Genomic DNA, 13,790 nt, shown 5'->3' with positions numbered 1-13,790 from the left:
CTCGTCTGGCCTCCTCTGGTCCAATCCATCTGGGCCAGTCTTGTACAAGCTGGGCTAACCTGGACCAGCATGGCCTGACTTTCTCTGGTCTCTTCTATCTGGGCTAGCCTAGTACAACGTGAGCTAACTCCATTCATTGTAGGCTGACTTTATCCGGTCTCAGTTAGCTTTGTACACATTTAGTCTCTAGAGATGACCTTGCCTGACCGTGACCTCCACCCCGGAGACACCTTCTAGGAAAGACTCCCCCCACCCCCATGCTGTCCACCTAGTGCTCTGGTTCATACTGAGCCCTGGGGACCCCTGCCCCGCCCTGGTTGCTGGGCCTGCTTGCACCCCACCCAGCTCGTGTCCCTGCCCCTCCAGACATCGACGAGTGCTTGGAGGAGCCCAACCTCTGCCACTTTGGCACCTGTGCCAACAGCCCTGGGAGCTTCCACTGCCTCTGCCCACCTGACTTTGTCCTGTCTGACAGCGGGCATCGTTGTTTTGGTGGGTCTGGGTCCAGGGAGCACGCAGGGCTTAAGAGAGAGGTGGGAGGTGACGGGAGGCAGAGTCGGGACACCCAGAAAGGGAAGCTGCAGTTTCTTGTCCAGATCTCCAGCAGCTCTGCCTGGGCAGAGGGGCTTGTTTGCAGTAGTGGGGTCGCCCTTGTCCATGCAACCTCTTAGCCAGACGGGTCACTTCTACGGAGCGCTAACCTGGTCCAGTCTGGGCTAGCCTGGTCCCCTGGGCTTGGGTTGTCCTGTATGGGCTACGGTTGCCCTGCCTGGGCTGGCTTCATCTCAGCCGGGCTAGCCTTGTCCAGGGTGGGCTAGCCCCACCCAACCTGAGCCAGCCTCTTCTCTCTCAGGTTAGGGGCAAGGAGGCGGAGGGCGGGGCGATATTTGTTGTGAGGACTTCTCAGGCTGATGGCGGCAGTCCAGGGCTGAGGATGGGGGGGTCAATGACAAGGATTTGGCGTCTGAAGTCCAGGGTCTTCTGGAATGGGTCGCTTCGCTTCTCTAGGAAGGGACTTCTGATCCAGGAATAAAAGGGCTGAGTGTGACATTCTCCCTGGCACGGGGGCACCCCCACAGCTATGAATGTGGGGTGTCACTGGAAGCGATTCCCAGGGGTCCAACAAAAACCCCAGGGCTGACCCTCATTGGCCAGCGTGGGTCACACGTCCATCCTTGAGCCAATCACCATGGCCAGGGGCCTCAAGTGTTCCGCGTGGCCGCTGTGGGGTCGGACGCCTTTCCCCAGGACTGGGGGTGGGGGCACCTGCCAGGCAGGCACTGCTGAGGGCCCGTCGAGCGTTTCTCTGGGCACTCACCCCACAGACACCAGGCAGAGTTTCTGCTTCACCCGTTTCGAGGCCGGAAAGTGCTCGGTGCCCAAAGCTTTTAACACCAGCAAGAGCCGGTGCTGCTGCAGCCAGAGGCCCGGCGAGGGCTGGAGTGAGCCGTGTGAGCTGTGTCCCCAGGAGGGCAGTGGTGAGCCCGCCCCGTCCGCTCCCTGCCATGCCGCGCGCTCGGCTTCCTCTCTGTTCCTCCTTGAGCTTCCCCTGCACACACTCCGGGGGAGCTGGGGGGCTGTCCCTGACCCCTGACCCTTACCCCTCACCCTCTCCGTGTCCAGCTGCCTTCCAGGACCTCTGCCCCTTCGGCCACGGGGCGGTCCCAGGCCCAGACGACTCTCGGGAAGGTGAGCCCCTCACCTGCGTGGAAGAGCTCCCCGGAGCCTCCGTGCCCCCTACCTTCCCCAGCTCAGCCCGGTTCCCAAGGCTTAGGCTCCCTCCTTGACCGACGGGGGGCCCTGGACCCCCCAGCCTGGAGGGAAGCAAGAGACCCTGAGTGTGGCCAGGGCGTGACAGAAGCTGTGCTCGTCCCCCACCGCCACCTCCCACAGACGTGAACGAGTGTGCGGAGAATCCCAGCGTGTGTGCCAACGGCCTCTGCGTCAACACCGACGGCTCCTTCCGCTGCGAGTGTCCGTTTGGCTACAGCCTGGACTTCACGGGCATCAGCTGTCAGGGTGGGTGACCAGTGCGCCAGGAAAGGATGGGGCGGAGCTGGCAGGGCAGATGCCACCGGGGCGGGATCCGGTCCCTCAGCCACTGAACTCCCCCAACCCGGTCCTGCCTTCCCTCCGTGGTCCACTCACTCGTTCACTTGCTCATTCGCTTATTCATTTACTCATTCATTCATTCATTCATTCACTCATTCACTTATTCATTTGCTCGTGTGCTATCTTGCTCACTCATTCACTCATTCACTTATTCATTTGCTCATGCACTCTCTTGCTCACTCATTCATTCACTCATTCACTTATTCTTTTGCTCATGCACTCTCTTGCTCAGTCATCCACTCACTCACTCCCTTGCTCACTCATTCAGTCAGGCATTCATTGCACACAGACGGCATGCCTGCCCTGCCCCCAGCCCAGAGGTGCACCGCATCTGGCACTGCGTGCTGTGTGGCAGTCAGCGGGGGAGGCAGACAGGATAATATCAAGGACAGGGGGCTCTCTGCAGGCGCTGACCTCCCCTTCCCCACCCCAGACATAGACGAGTGTTCCGTCGGGCACCCCTGTGGGGAAGGGACCTGCACCAATGTCATTGGAGGCTTCGAATGTGCCTGTGCCGATGGCTTTGAGCCTGGCCCCATGATGACCTGCGAGGGTACGACCCTGCCCGCCCAGGACCTGGGCTGTGTGACGGGGGCACAGGGGGCTGGCCTGCGAGGGAGCGGGGGTCCCACAGGCAGATCCCGCCCAGCCGGCACTTCCATTGGCCTCCCCAGACATCGACGAGTGCTCCCTGAACCCCCTGCTCTGTGCCTTCCGCTGCCACAACACCGAGGGCTCCTACGTGTGCACCTGCCCGGCCGGCTACACCCTGCGGGATGACGGGGCCATGTGCCGAGGTAGGATCCACAGGCGTGGGCAGGTGGGTGATGGGCAGGGCCCCGGGGCTTCCCATGCCCTGGTCCTGAAAGAAAATGCAAAAATAAGAGCCTGTGCCTCCAAGGGTGGGAATGAGCAATAAGTGCTGAAGTGAAGGGAGAGCTGAGGCAAGTGAGTGTGCAATGGGCGCTGTTTTGTGAGTGGTGGTTCTGCTTGTGTTGTTATGAAAATGGGATACAAAAGTCTCCCAGGGTCCTGAGTCCAACAGGACTGCTAAATATCCTACAATGCACAGAATGCCCTCCCACTGCTAAGAATTTTCTGGTCCCACATGTCAAAGGTGAGACATTCTGGGCTGGACTTAGTCTCTCCAGGGCTATTTTGGGTTCAGTGTTCCAAGGACCATGGTGAAGGCCAGACAGATCCACAGAGCCTGATGTGGGCAGGGGATGCAGGGGTTTGGGGCCGTCCTGATGCCCTTGGCTTCTCAGGAGGCCTGGGATGGTCAAGGGAGGGATGGACACCAGCCTGAGGCCCCTGGGGGGGGCGGGATCCTGGTCCCCACAGCCTGCAGCCAGGCCCTGGGGCACCCAGTTTTGGCTTCCAGCTGTCCCTGGTCGTCCGCAGACGTGGACGAGTGTGCAGACGGCCAGCAGGACTGCCACGCCCGGGGCATGCTGTGCAAGAACCTCATCGGCACCTTCGCCTGCGTCTGCCCCCCGGGCATGCGGCCCCAGCCCGGCTCCGGAGAGGGCTGCACAGGTACGACGGTGCCTCAGGGGTGTGGGGACCGCCGCAGAGGAGAAAGCTCAAAGCCGGAGGGCGCAGGCGGGCAGACATCAACCCTGGAGGGGCCCTTCTGGCCGTGGGGGAGGCCGGCTCGGGGGCTCTGGCCTCCCCTCCGGCCTGCCTCATCACTCCCGCCTCAGATGACGACGAATGCCGCATCCAGCCCAGCCTCTGTGCCAACGGCCGCTGCGTCAACACCGCGGGCAGCTTCCGCTGTGACTGTGACGAGGGCTTCGAGCCCAGCCCCGCCCTCACTGTGTGCCACGGTGAGTGTGGCCAGGCACCGCCGCCCGTCCCTTCTACCTCCTGGGAGCTCCCCGAGGTGGGGCCGGGGGCCAGGGCACCAACGGGGCACGCAGGGGGTTGCTGAGCTGATCCGGACACACGTGTCCACTGTGTCCCTCCCCTGTTCTCTCCACTTCCCTCGTGTCCCTGGATGTCACCCTTCTGCTCTGTCCCCCATCTGTCCAGGATGCCACCACTTCTTGCCTCCCCCAAAATGGTCCCCAACCTCCGCACTGCCCCTTGACCATCCGTTCTCCCCTCTGGGAGCTGCCCGGCGCCTGCAGCCCCAGGGTATCGCTCCCATCGTTGGGTCTGCAGCTTCTGCCCTGGCCCCAGCCCCAGCCCAGAGAGGGCAGTTAACCCTCTAGGCGACAACAGCTTGAGCGATTGCAGCCTGAGCACACACAGCCGTTTCAGAGACGTCTGGGAGCCCTTGTGTAGACTCTCAATGCCACCGGATGCCACGGGGGAGGGGGACCCACGTGGCACGTTTCCCCCCCACCATCTCCCCAACCTCTGCTCTCCGCAGACATCCGGCAGGGCCCCTGCTTCTCCGAGGCGCTGCAGGTCGCATGCCAGGCTCAGTTGAGCGGCGGTGAGGCGGCCACCAGGGCCCAGTGCTGCTGCGGGGGTGGCCGTGCCTGGGGGCCCCGCTGCGAGCTCTGTCCTCTGCCTGGCACCTCCGCCTACCGGAAGCTGTGCCCCCATGGCTCGGGCTACACCGCCGAGGGCCGAGGTGGGTGGGGAGCTGTCTACGGTCGTGTGTCGGCACTCCAGCGGCTGCTAGAGTGTGTGAGCCAGTGTGTGTGTGCATCTCTGTGCTGGCACGTGTGTGAGCCGGTGTGAGCCAGAGCCTGCTCTGTGGGTGTGCATAAACTTGGGTGCACGGGTGAGTAGGTGTGCAAACCATGCGTGTGTGTTCTTTGTGTGTGCAGGCTTGTTATTGAGCTTGTGAGCTGATGGGCACTCCCTGTGTGTGCAAGTTGATTTGTGAGCATTTGTGTATTAGCGTGTGTGTGAAAGTGTGTGAGCCGATGTGTTTCCTGTGTGTGCCAATTTTCGGTGAGCACTTGTCTATGTGCTAGTGTGTGAAAGCGAGTGAGCTGGTGTGCATTCCATGTGTGTGCATGCTGGTTAATGAGCATTTGTGTATTAGCATGTGAAAGCGTGCACATCCTTGCGTGTGAGGTTGTAAATGTGTGGGTGTTCTAGTGAGGGGGGAGCTGCTGTGTGTCCCGTGTGTGTGAGGTGCTAAGAGGGAGCGAGCCAGTCGGTGTGTTTTGAGTTCCAGAGAGTGTCTGCGAGGGTCGCTATGTGTGTGGGAGTGAGCGCGAGTGTATCTGTGCACGACTGTGTCTCATTGAGTGTGTCAGGGGGAGACAGGTCACCCCAAGTGAGCAGCAGTGACATCTGGGACTGAGAAGGAAGGGCCCTTGCGAGGGTGCATCTCAGGGACAGAGGATCCTGTGTGTCTTTGGGATTCTGCAAGCGTGTCTGTGCGTGTGCCTGGTGTGCAATGCGTGTGTCCCTGTCCGTGCTTCCTCGTGTGTGGGTGTGGGTGCCCTGAGGCGATGTCACTGGCGAGACTGTGGGGTGGCTGTGTCTCCCCGGGTGATCTCAGTGTCCAGTGGAAGGAGCTGTATCAGCGTGTCCTGCTGGCAGAGGTACAACCCACAGCCTGAAGGTGGGGGTCCCCTGGGGACCAGGCCACCAGCTCAGGGGCAGGTGGGGAAGTAGAGGCTCCTGGGAGAAGGGAGGAGGCAGGCCCCGGTGACCCGAGGCAACCACCCCAGCCAAGCCCTGCTCGTCCCCAGACGTGGACGAGTGCCACATGCTCTCCAACCTGTGTCCTCACGGCGAGTGCATCAACACCCTGGGCTCCTTCCGCTGCCACTGCCAGGCTGGCTACGCCCCAGATGCCACTGCCACAACCTGCCTGGGTGAGTCCCCCCGGTCCCCGACCCTGCCTGGCCCCTCTGCACAGCACCTGGCCGCAGCGAGACCAGAAGCAGAGCATTCCTGGTCCTTGCCTGTGCCTCGACCACACGTGGGCCACTTTCCGCTGTTCCTTTGTGCATCCTCAGACTTTCAGTTATGTCGTGGGGCAGGTGTTCATCTAAGTCGAGAGTCAGCAAATTCTGGCCCTCAGGCTGAGTCCGGCCCTCCACTTGTTTTTGTCAATAAAGTTCTATTGGCACACAGCCACATCTGTTTGTCTCCTGACCCTCTGTGGCTGTCTGCCTGCTGCAAAGGCGGAGCTGAGCAGTTCACCGAGACCGCGTGGCCTGCAAAGCCAAACAGAAAAAGTGCCAATTCCTCGTGTAAGCCCACAGACTCTGGATGGCTAGAGTTCGGGGTGGAGTCCCCAGGCCCTGAGCCCCTGGGAATGTCTATCTGATGCCCTCCAGATGTGGATGAGTGCAGCCAGACCCCCAAGCCGTGTATCTTCCTCTGCAAAAACACGGAGGGCAGCTTCCTGTGCGCCTGCCCCCGTGGCTACCTGCTGGAGGACGACGGCAGGACCTGCAAAGGTGATGATCCTCCGTCCCCCACCAAGCCACGCGGGGCTCTGGCCCCGCCCCCCCAGGGGTGCCCCCGGCACAGCCCCTGCGGTCTCCTGCCCTTCCCACTGCATGGTGTTGGGCGCCATCTCCAGGGTCTTTCCCCTGGGAAGCCCCCGGCCCGCCTGGGCCCTGCCCTGAGCCCCCTGGGCCGTCTGTGCCGCAGACCTGGACGAGTGCTCCTCCAGGCAACACAATTGCCAGTTCTTCTGTGCCAACACCGTCGGCTCCTTCACCTGCCACTGTCCCCCCGGCTTCACCCAGCGCCACCAGGCCTGCTTCGGTAAGTGCCCTCACACGTCCCTGGCCTCTGTTGGCTATTTGTTCTCCAAATAAGCACCAAGCGCCCAGTGCGTGGCAGACACCGGGGACATGGGGGTGATTGGGACAAAGTCCTTGCTCTGTCGGTGCTCATATCCTGGTGGCGTCTAGAACCTCAGTCTCCTTCCTTGCCCTCGGATCCTTGGAGGTCCACCCTCAGGAGTGCCTCTGACGTTGACCCACGACATCTACGTTTGCCCCTGACCAGTGTCTTCTGGGTCTCTCTCATAGGGTCTCCCAAGGGGGCTCCCAAAAGCCTGGGGCCCACACCAGTGGTGCAAAGGGGAAGCTGGTTCAGAAGCCAGAGTTGCCAGGGCATCTGCCCCTTCCATCACTTCGTAGCATCTTGTGACCTGAGAGAACCAGGCGTCCCCCGAGGGCCAAGCCTGGCCGAGAGTGGCCCCATTCAGCCTCTCACTAATCCACTCAGTCAGCGCCAACTGCACACCTACTGTGTCCCAGGCAGTGCTCTAGCCCAGAGGTCAGCAGGCGCCAGCCTCCAGGTCAAGCCTGGCCCCCTGCTTGCTTTTGTTGATAAAGTTTTATTGACACACAGCCACGCTCATTCCTTCACGTGTCATCTGTGGCTGCTTTTGCGCCCAAACCACAGAGCCAAGTAGTTGCAACAAAGTCACAAATATTTCCTATCTGCCTCAACACGGCATTTGTACGCGTGCAGCTGTGCGCGTGTATGCACGCAGACCCGTGTGCCAGCGCACACATGTCCCACGTGCACCATACACACAACAGACTCCTTTGGGATTTCTTCTCTTGCTAGAATAGCGTTGACATTCTCAGCCAGGGTCCCCACTGCATGGTTACCACGGGTTGGGGGCTGCAGATCATTCATGGCTCATGCTTCTCTGCCTGTGCTCCTGGTGGGCGGTCTTAAGCTAACGAGATCAGGGGTCGGCAAACTTTGTCTCTGAAGGGCCCATTGATAGATATTTTCGGCTTTGTGGTCCACGTGGTCTCTGTCGTGACAACTCAATGCTGTAGCTCAAAAGCAGCCGTCAATGGTTTGTCCATGAATGGGCGTGGCCTTGTGCCAATAAAACTTTATTTACAAAAACAGCCAGAGGGCCGGATCCATCTCACGAGGCCCCAGTTTGCGGATGACTGAACTAGAAGGTCAGACTCACCTGACCGCAGTAGGCCACCTGGACTTGTGGGTCAATTTGCTGGATACAAAGGGGAAGAAGCCACAGGTGGTGCCAGATGTTTCTCTCGGGCGGGAATCCAGGGCTAGTCTGTGGCCCCTGCAGTGACAGCTTACACGGGAGGGAAGAGACCACGGGCAGCATCAGGAGCCACTCTGGCTCAGAAGTCCCATATCCCAATGCCTCTCGTACCCAAGGGAGAGTCCAGGTCCCCAAAGGGGTGTGCCTCGTGTCAAGAATCTCAATACTCGGGGAAGCCAAAACTAGGCTTCCCGGCCCCAAAATGTATTTTTTCTTCTCTAAAATCCAAGTCGAAACGCAATTGACAAGCCCCGGGCCATTGCTGCCAGACCAACATCGTCCAGTAACCAGCCTGTCTCAGCTCGGGCTGCCAGACAAAACATCCCAGACTGGGGGCCTTAAACAGCACACATTTGTTTCTCCCCATCCTGGGGCCTGGAAGTCCAAGATCAAGGCGCCAGCAGGGTTGGTTCCTGGTGAGGACTCGCTTCCTGGACTGTAGACGGACACCTTCTCGCTGTGTCCCCACGTGGCAGAGAGAGAGGCTCTCTGGTGTCTCTCCTTATAAGGGCATTGATCCCGTGATGGGGGCCCCACCCTCATGACATCATCTAACCGTCATCATCTGCCAAAGGCCCCACCTCGAAATGCCATCACACGGTGGGTTAGGGCTTCCGCATACGGATTTGAGGGGGCCAAATACATTCAGTCCATCACACTGGCTGACATCCCACAATTGTCACATTTCCAAGAGGAGAGACCACAACAGCGACCCCAGGTCATTTTCCTCTGAAAGGAGAAGGGGTTTGTTAATCTTTTACTCCCAGGCTGAGCCCTGTCCTAAGCCCTTTCCGTGATTCGATTAATTTAATTCTTGCAAAAACGTGATCGGGTAGGTCTTATCATCTCCATGCTACAGCTGAGGAAACTGAGGCACAGAGAGGGTAAGTCACTCGCCCCAGGTCACACAGCTTTGAGGTGGTGCAGATGAGATTCAGACCAAGTTCTCTATGTGTGCAGTCTTAAATGTTCATGGCAATTCTGTGAAGGGGGAACGGTTACAGATTTCATTTCACAGAGGGGGAAACTGAGGCACAGAAAGGTAAGTGAACTTGCCCAAAGCCACACAGTGGCGCCCTAACCACCAGGTGGCCCTGCCCATTCTCTGTCTTCTGCAGACAACGACGAGTGCTTGATCCAGCCTGGCCCGTGTGGCCCCCGTGGACACTGCCACAACACCCCGGGCAGCTTCAGCTGTGAATGCTTTCAAGGCTTTGCTCTGGACAGCTCGGGCCGTGGCTGCGAAGGTAGAGCCGGGCTTTGGGTGGGCTCCGGGCCTGGGAGGTGGTTCTTGAGGCTGCCGGGTGAGCCCCCTCTCCCTGTCTCTCCATCTCGAAGACGTGGATGAATGCGACGGGCCCCACCGCTGCCAGCACGGCTGCCAGAATGAGCTGGGGGGCTACCGCTGCGCCTGCCCTCAGGGCTTCACCCCGCACTCCCAGTGGAGCCAGTGTGTGGGTGAGTGGAGGGGGCTGGGAGGAGGCCAGAATCCGTCTGGAGCGGACAACTAGGAGCCACCACCCAGCGGGATACTGTGATAAGGCACAACTACCTAAAGATCAGATGGGCCGGCCTGGAAGGTAGTAAGTTCCCCACTGCTGGGGAGGCTGGGAGCCAGGGAGCTGCGGAGGCAGCAAGGCAACATTCAAGTCCCTTTCTTAGGACGTAGTGGCCTGGAGGGCTCAGCTGAGAAAGATTCTGAGGCGGTGCCTGTGATCACTGGCAAAGAGTGCTGTGACTGATTAGCAATGTCTGCCTTGGGTGCGGCAATGGGGAACGGGGGCGTGCGTGCTACATGTTTGTCATAGCTGGTGCAGAGGCCCTCAGTTTGGGGGGCTAGCATTCTGCCCCCCAACCTTCCCCATTGCATGCTCCTCTATGCGGCTCCAGAGCCCCCTAATGACAGCCTTGTCCTCATTCCTCCCCTACAGTCTGGCTTTCATTCTCTACCCTCGTTGGGCTCACTCTCCTGTGACCTCTCTGTCACCACTCCTCAGTCTTCATCTTCGACCTCCTCTGCTCCGGGCCCCACTGCCTGTCCCTCCTGGACAGTCTCTCCTCCCGTGGCTTCTGTGACACAGCTGTCCCCTCTCACCAGCACTGCCTTCTTTCCAGCCCCTCCTCCTGCCCCTCTTGGTGGGTCTTCAGCTAAATTCATCTTTCCTGCACCCAGTGTGGGGAAAGTTTGTCTCCTGGGGACCCCACAGGTCGTCGCCTCTGCCACCAATTGCTCATTCTCTGCCTGTCTCCTCTGCATGCTTACTCATTCATTCCTTTGGCAATGGTTTGTCCAGGCTCTGCCTTGCACTGGGCCCTGTGGATGCGGAAGTGAGCCAAGAAACAGACTCTGTCCCTCCCCTCCCGTTGTCCAGTCTTGTGGTGGGGACAGGGACTAATTAAACCAGTGGCTCTCCACTGGGGCCCTTTGTGCCCCCGGGGCACATTTTAAAGTGTCTCTGAGACATTTTCGCTCATCACAACTGGGCGGTGGCTGCTGCTGGCATTGAGTGGACGCAGGCCAGGGATGCTGGGCAGCATCCTCCAGGGCTGGGCCGGCCCCCAGCACAGAGGACCATCCGGTCCCAAATGTCACTCGTGTCAAGAATGAGAAGGCTTGTTCTAGGTCAGCCCACAGTTTAGGATTCCTGGGAAGTTTTGAGAAATGCTTTGAAGGAGAATTACAGGGCTGGGGGGGCCTGGAGGAGTGTAAAAGGGGGCGCAGACCTAACGTGGGGGTCATGGGGAGCTCGATTGGGGTTTTAACGTCAGCCTTGGGCACTGGAGTTGGCGAGAGGGCACAGGGGGCATTGTGGGTGGAGGGCTCTGGGGATGCGAAGGCCGCCCCCCGCCCCCCGTGTCCTCTCTCCCCCCGGCACCTGCAGATGAGAATGAGTGTGTCCTGTCGCCCGCGGCCTGCGGCAGCGCCTCCTGCCACAACACGCTGGGCGGCTTCCGCTGCGTCTGCCCCTCTGGCTTCGACTTCGACCAGGCCCTGGGGGGCTGCCAGGATGTGGACGAGTGTGCCCCACGGGGCGGCCCCTGCAGCTACGGCTGCGCCAACACCCCCGGGGGCTTCGTGTGCGGCTGTCCCCAGGGCTACTTCCGGGCTGGGCAAGGGTGAGGAGCTTGAACAAGGTGCACAGAGACCCTCAAACCCTAGGACTACTGCACACCCACACGGGCCGTGCACCTGTGCATATACACACGTGCACGGAGGCCCAGCAGTACATGTCTGTGTACACGCAACCTCACACCCCACAATGGTGTCATTGTCCTCCCACCGCTCGTGTATGCTTGCACGCCCACAGTGGTAGATGCACGCGTCCCTGTAATACACTTAAGTGTGTAGACAGCTCACACACCTGCCAACATGCCCAGGCACCCTAGTGTGTTCATCTATCCCAACGTGCACACATGTGCAAGCATGCTGCAGCATCCCAGGATGCAGGCTTGCACATGCACATGCCTCTGGGACCCTCAGGTACATTCATGCACCCCTGCATGCATGCAGGTCCACACCTACGCCTGGGTGAGCCGAGGGAGGCACACATGCACACATACCCTGTGTAGATGCATGGCAAGCCACGCCAGCACATCGGCACACCACACTTTCCCACACAGGCGGTGTGGCTCTGAGTGGAGCATGGGAGGTGGAGGGGGGTGGCTGGGAGCTCCCACCAGCCTGTCCCTGAAGCCCGCCGTGCCCTGTCCTGGCCCAGGCACTGTGTCTCCGGCCTGGGCTTCAGCCCCGAGCCCCCGAACGCCCCAGATGATGACGCCCAGCTGCTCCCGCCCGAAGCCTGCTACGAGTGCAAGATCAACGGCCTCCCGGCTCGTGACCGGCCTCGGCGCAGCGTGCACGGGGACCACCAGGTGCCTGGGGGATGCGCCGGGCGTGGCGGCACTGTCTGTGGCAGGGGCATCTGGGGGACAGGCCAAGGGTGGGGCACCAGACTCCATGTCCCATCTTGTCCTCCTGGGTCGTGGTACCTTCCCAGGTCTTCCTGCACTTAGCCAGCCCCAGACTCCCCCCGGGGGATCTCTGGGGGGACACAGGCCCCTGAGCACCCCACCTCACTCAGGCACCTCCCACACAGACCCTGGCTTGGCTCTGATGCTTTCTCTGGCCCCCTTGCGTGGCACTTGGATGCAGGAGAAATGCCTTGGGCCCCGATGCTTGTCACCCCGCACTCCTGGCTGGTGAAGCCCTCCCTTAGGGCCCCTCTGGATTTAGCCCCAGCGGGGCCCAGGGCAGCCAGCAGAGTCTCATTGTCACCCTTCCCTTCAGATCTGCCACCTCTGTGCCCCTTTCCTGCACCCATGATGCACCGGGAGCTGTACTCCAGCCTCTTGAATGCACCTTGTCTCTAGAAGTCACAGGGGTCGTCCCCACGCCCTCAGGGACAGCAGAGCAGGCCTGCAGCCACGTCCCTCCTGCCTCCTGGGGCCATCACAGCCTGACCTCCATGACCGTGACCCACCAGGAGGTGGGGAGGGCAGTTTGCCCCAGATTCGGTCTGCTCGCCCCTCAGCTGAACAGTCCCTGAGGCCGCCACTGGTTGGTCTTGCCGCCATCCCCCAAAAGCTCTGAAAACCAAACATTTATTAAGCGCCTGCTTGATGCGGGTGCTGCTCCAAGGGCTCTGCCTTCGCTCACAGCCTCTCGGTGTTTACGACAGCCCTGGGAGGTGTAGACGCCACTATCATCCCCACTTTATGGATGGGGAAACTGAGGCTGAGAGAGGTTAGTTCACGTGCCCAAGTGACAAGACTTGAAAGCAGCAGAGAGGGGGTTCCAGGCTCCACTGTGCGGCCTTCTCTTTACGAGCAGCCTTGGTCTTTGCGCTGTGTACTGGAGCAATGAGGAACAAAAAAATCCCCAAAGTCCCTGCCCCCCAGGGGGCTGATATCCTAATATAGAGACAGGCACGAAATCAGTAAAACACATTTTATAATGCGTGATAAATAGGACCCATGGTGAACGTTTTGGGGGAAATGAAGACAGAAGCAGGATAGGAAGGTGGGGTGTGAGGGGCTGTCAATATTCAGTGAACTAGATGTGAATGTCTTACTTTGGCTTTTTCCCTCCCCTGTATTTTTCCCCTTGCTGGGAACACGGTGGCTGCATATATTATCCCAGAGTTAGTATGATTTTTTTGTAAGCTCTGCAAGGATGGAGCCCTGTGTCTGCTGGGTTTGTGTTGCCAGCCTTTGGAGCTCACTAAGAGCGAGTGGAGTGGCTGCCAGGGCTCCTGGGATGGGCACCAGCCCACTCGGGCCAGGGGGCCGGGCTGTGACTTTGCCTGCAATACCCACAGGCTGCCAGCAGGGGTCAGTGAGCGTGCACATCTGAGCACCTGCCCCAGGGAAGGGCGGAAGCTTCCAGAACTCAGGGGTGGGGAAACGGGAAGAGGGAAGAGTTTTCACTTTAATGCAACAGCAAATCACCCCATCTGAGTGTCGATTTGGCGGCACAAACACAGCCCTGGCCAGAGCAAAGGAGAAGAAAACACAGAGAGCCTCCTGTGGGGTTGGCCGCATCCCCCAGCCCGGGTTAGCCTGTCATTGAGGCTTGCGGGCTTAATGGGGGCTCTGTCTGGCTGCCAGGACCGGGAACGCGCTCAGAGGAGCTCAGATAAAGAGGGGTTTGTCGTCCACACAGCAGGGCTCTCAAATGGCCCAGATGCAGGAAGTGTAGGGGCCT

The 13,790-nt window shown here is 60.0% G+C and overlaps 1 protein-coding gene across 1 annotated transcript in view; it reads left to right on the top strand.

Annotated features, from left to right (window-relative positions):
• The window catches only part of FBN3 (fibrillin 3), a 63,076-nt gene that overhangs the window by 47,804 nt on the left and 1,482 nt on the right, over positions 1-13,790 (top strand). Inside the window, exons 49-64 of the mRNA XM_023644662.2 lie at positions 367-492; positions 1,326-1,478; positions 1,624-1,689; positions 1,894-2,019; positions 2,546-2,665; positions 2,787-2,909; positions 3,517-3,651; positions 3,819-3,944; positions 4,493-4,699; positions 5,778-5,903; positions 6,372-6,494; positions 6,691-6,807; positions 9,205-9,333; positions 9,425-9,544; positions 10,969-11,203; positions 11,806-11,959. Of these exons, the coding sequence (XP_023500430.2) occupies positions 367-492; positions 1,326-1,478; positions 1,624-1,689; positions 1,894-2,019; positions 2,546-2,665; positions 2,787-2,909; positions 3,517-3,651; positions 3,819-3,944; positions 4,493-4,699; positions 5,778-5,903; positions 6,372-6,494; positions 6,691-6,807; positions 9,205-9,333; positions 9,425-9,544; positions 10,969-11,203; positions 11,806-11,959 (2,186 nt within the window). The remainder of the gene's footprint in view (positions 1-366; positions 493-1,325; positions 1,479-1,623; positions 1,690-1,893; positions 2,020-2,545; positions 2,666-2,786; positions 2,910-3,516; positions 3,652-3,818; positions 3,945-4,492; positions 4,700-5,777; positions 5,904-6,371; positions 6,495-6,690; positions 6,808-9,204; positions 9,334-9,424; positions 9,545-10,968; positions 11,204-11,805; positions 11,960-13,790) is intronic.

The sequence above is a fragment of the Equus caballus genome, chromosome 7 (assembly GCF_041296265.1).
Source record: "Equus caballus isolate H_3958 breed thoroughbred chromosome 7, TB-T2T, whole genome shotgun sequence".
NCBI classification, from domain to species: Eukaryota; Metazoa; Chordata; class Mammalia; order Perissodactyla; family Equidae; genus Equus; species Equus caballus.
This window is presented reverse-complemented; position numbering and strand designations above follow the sequence as displayed.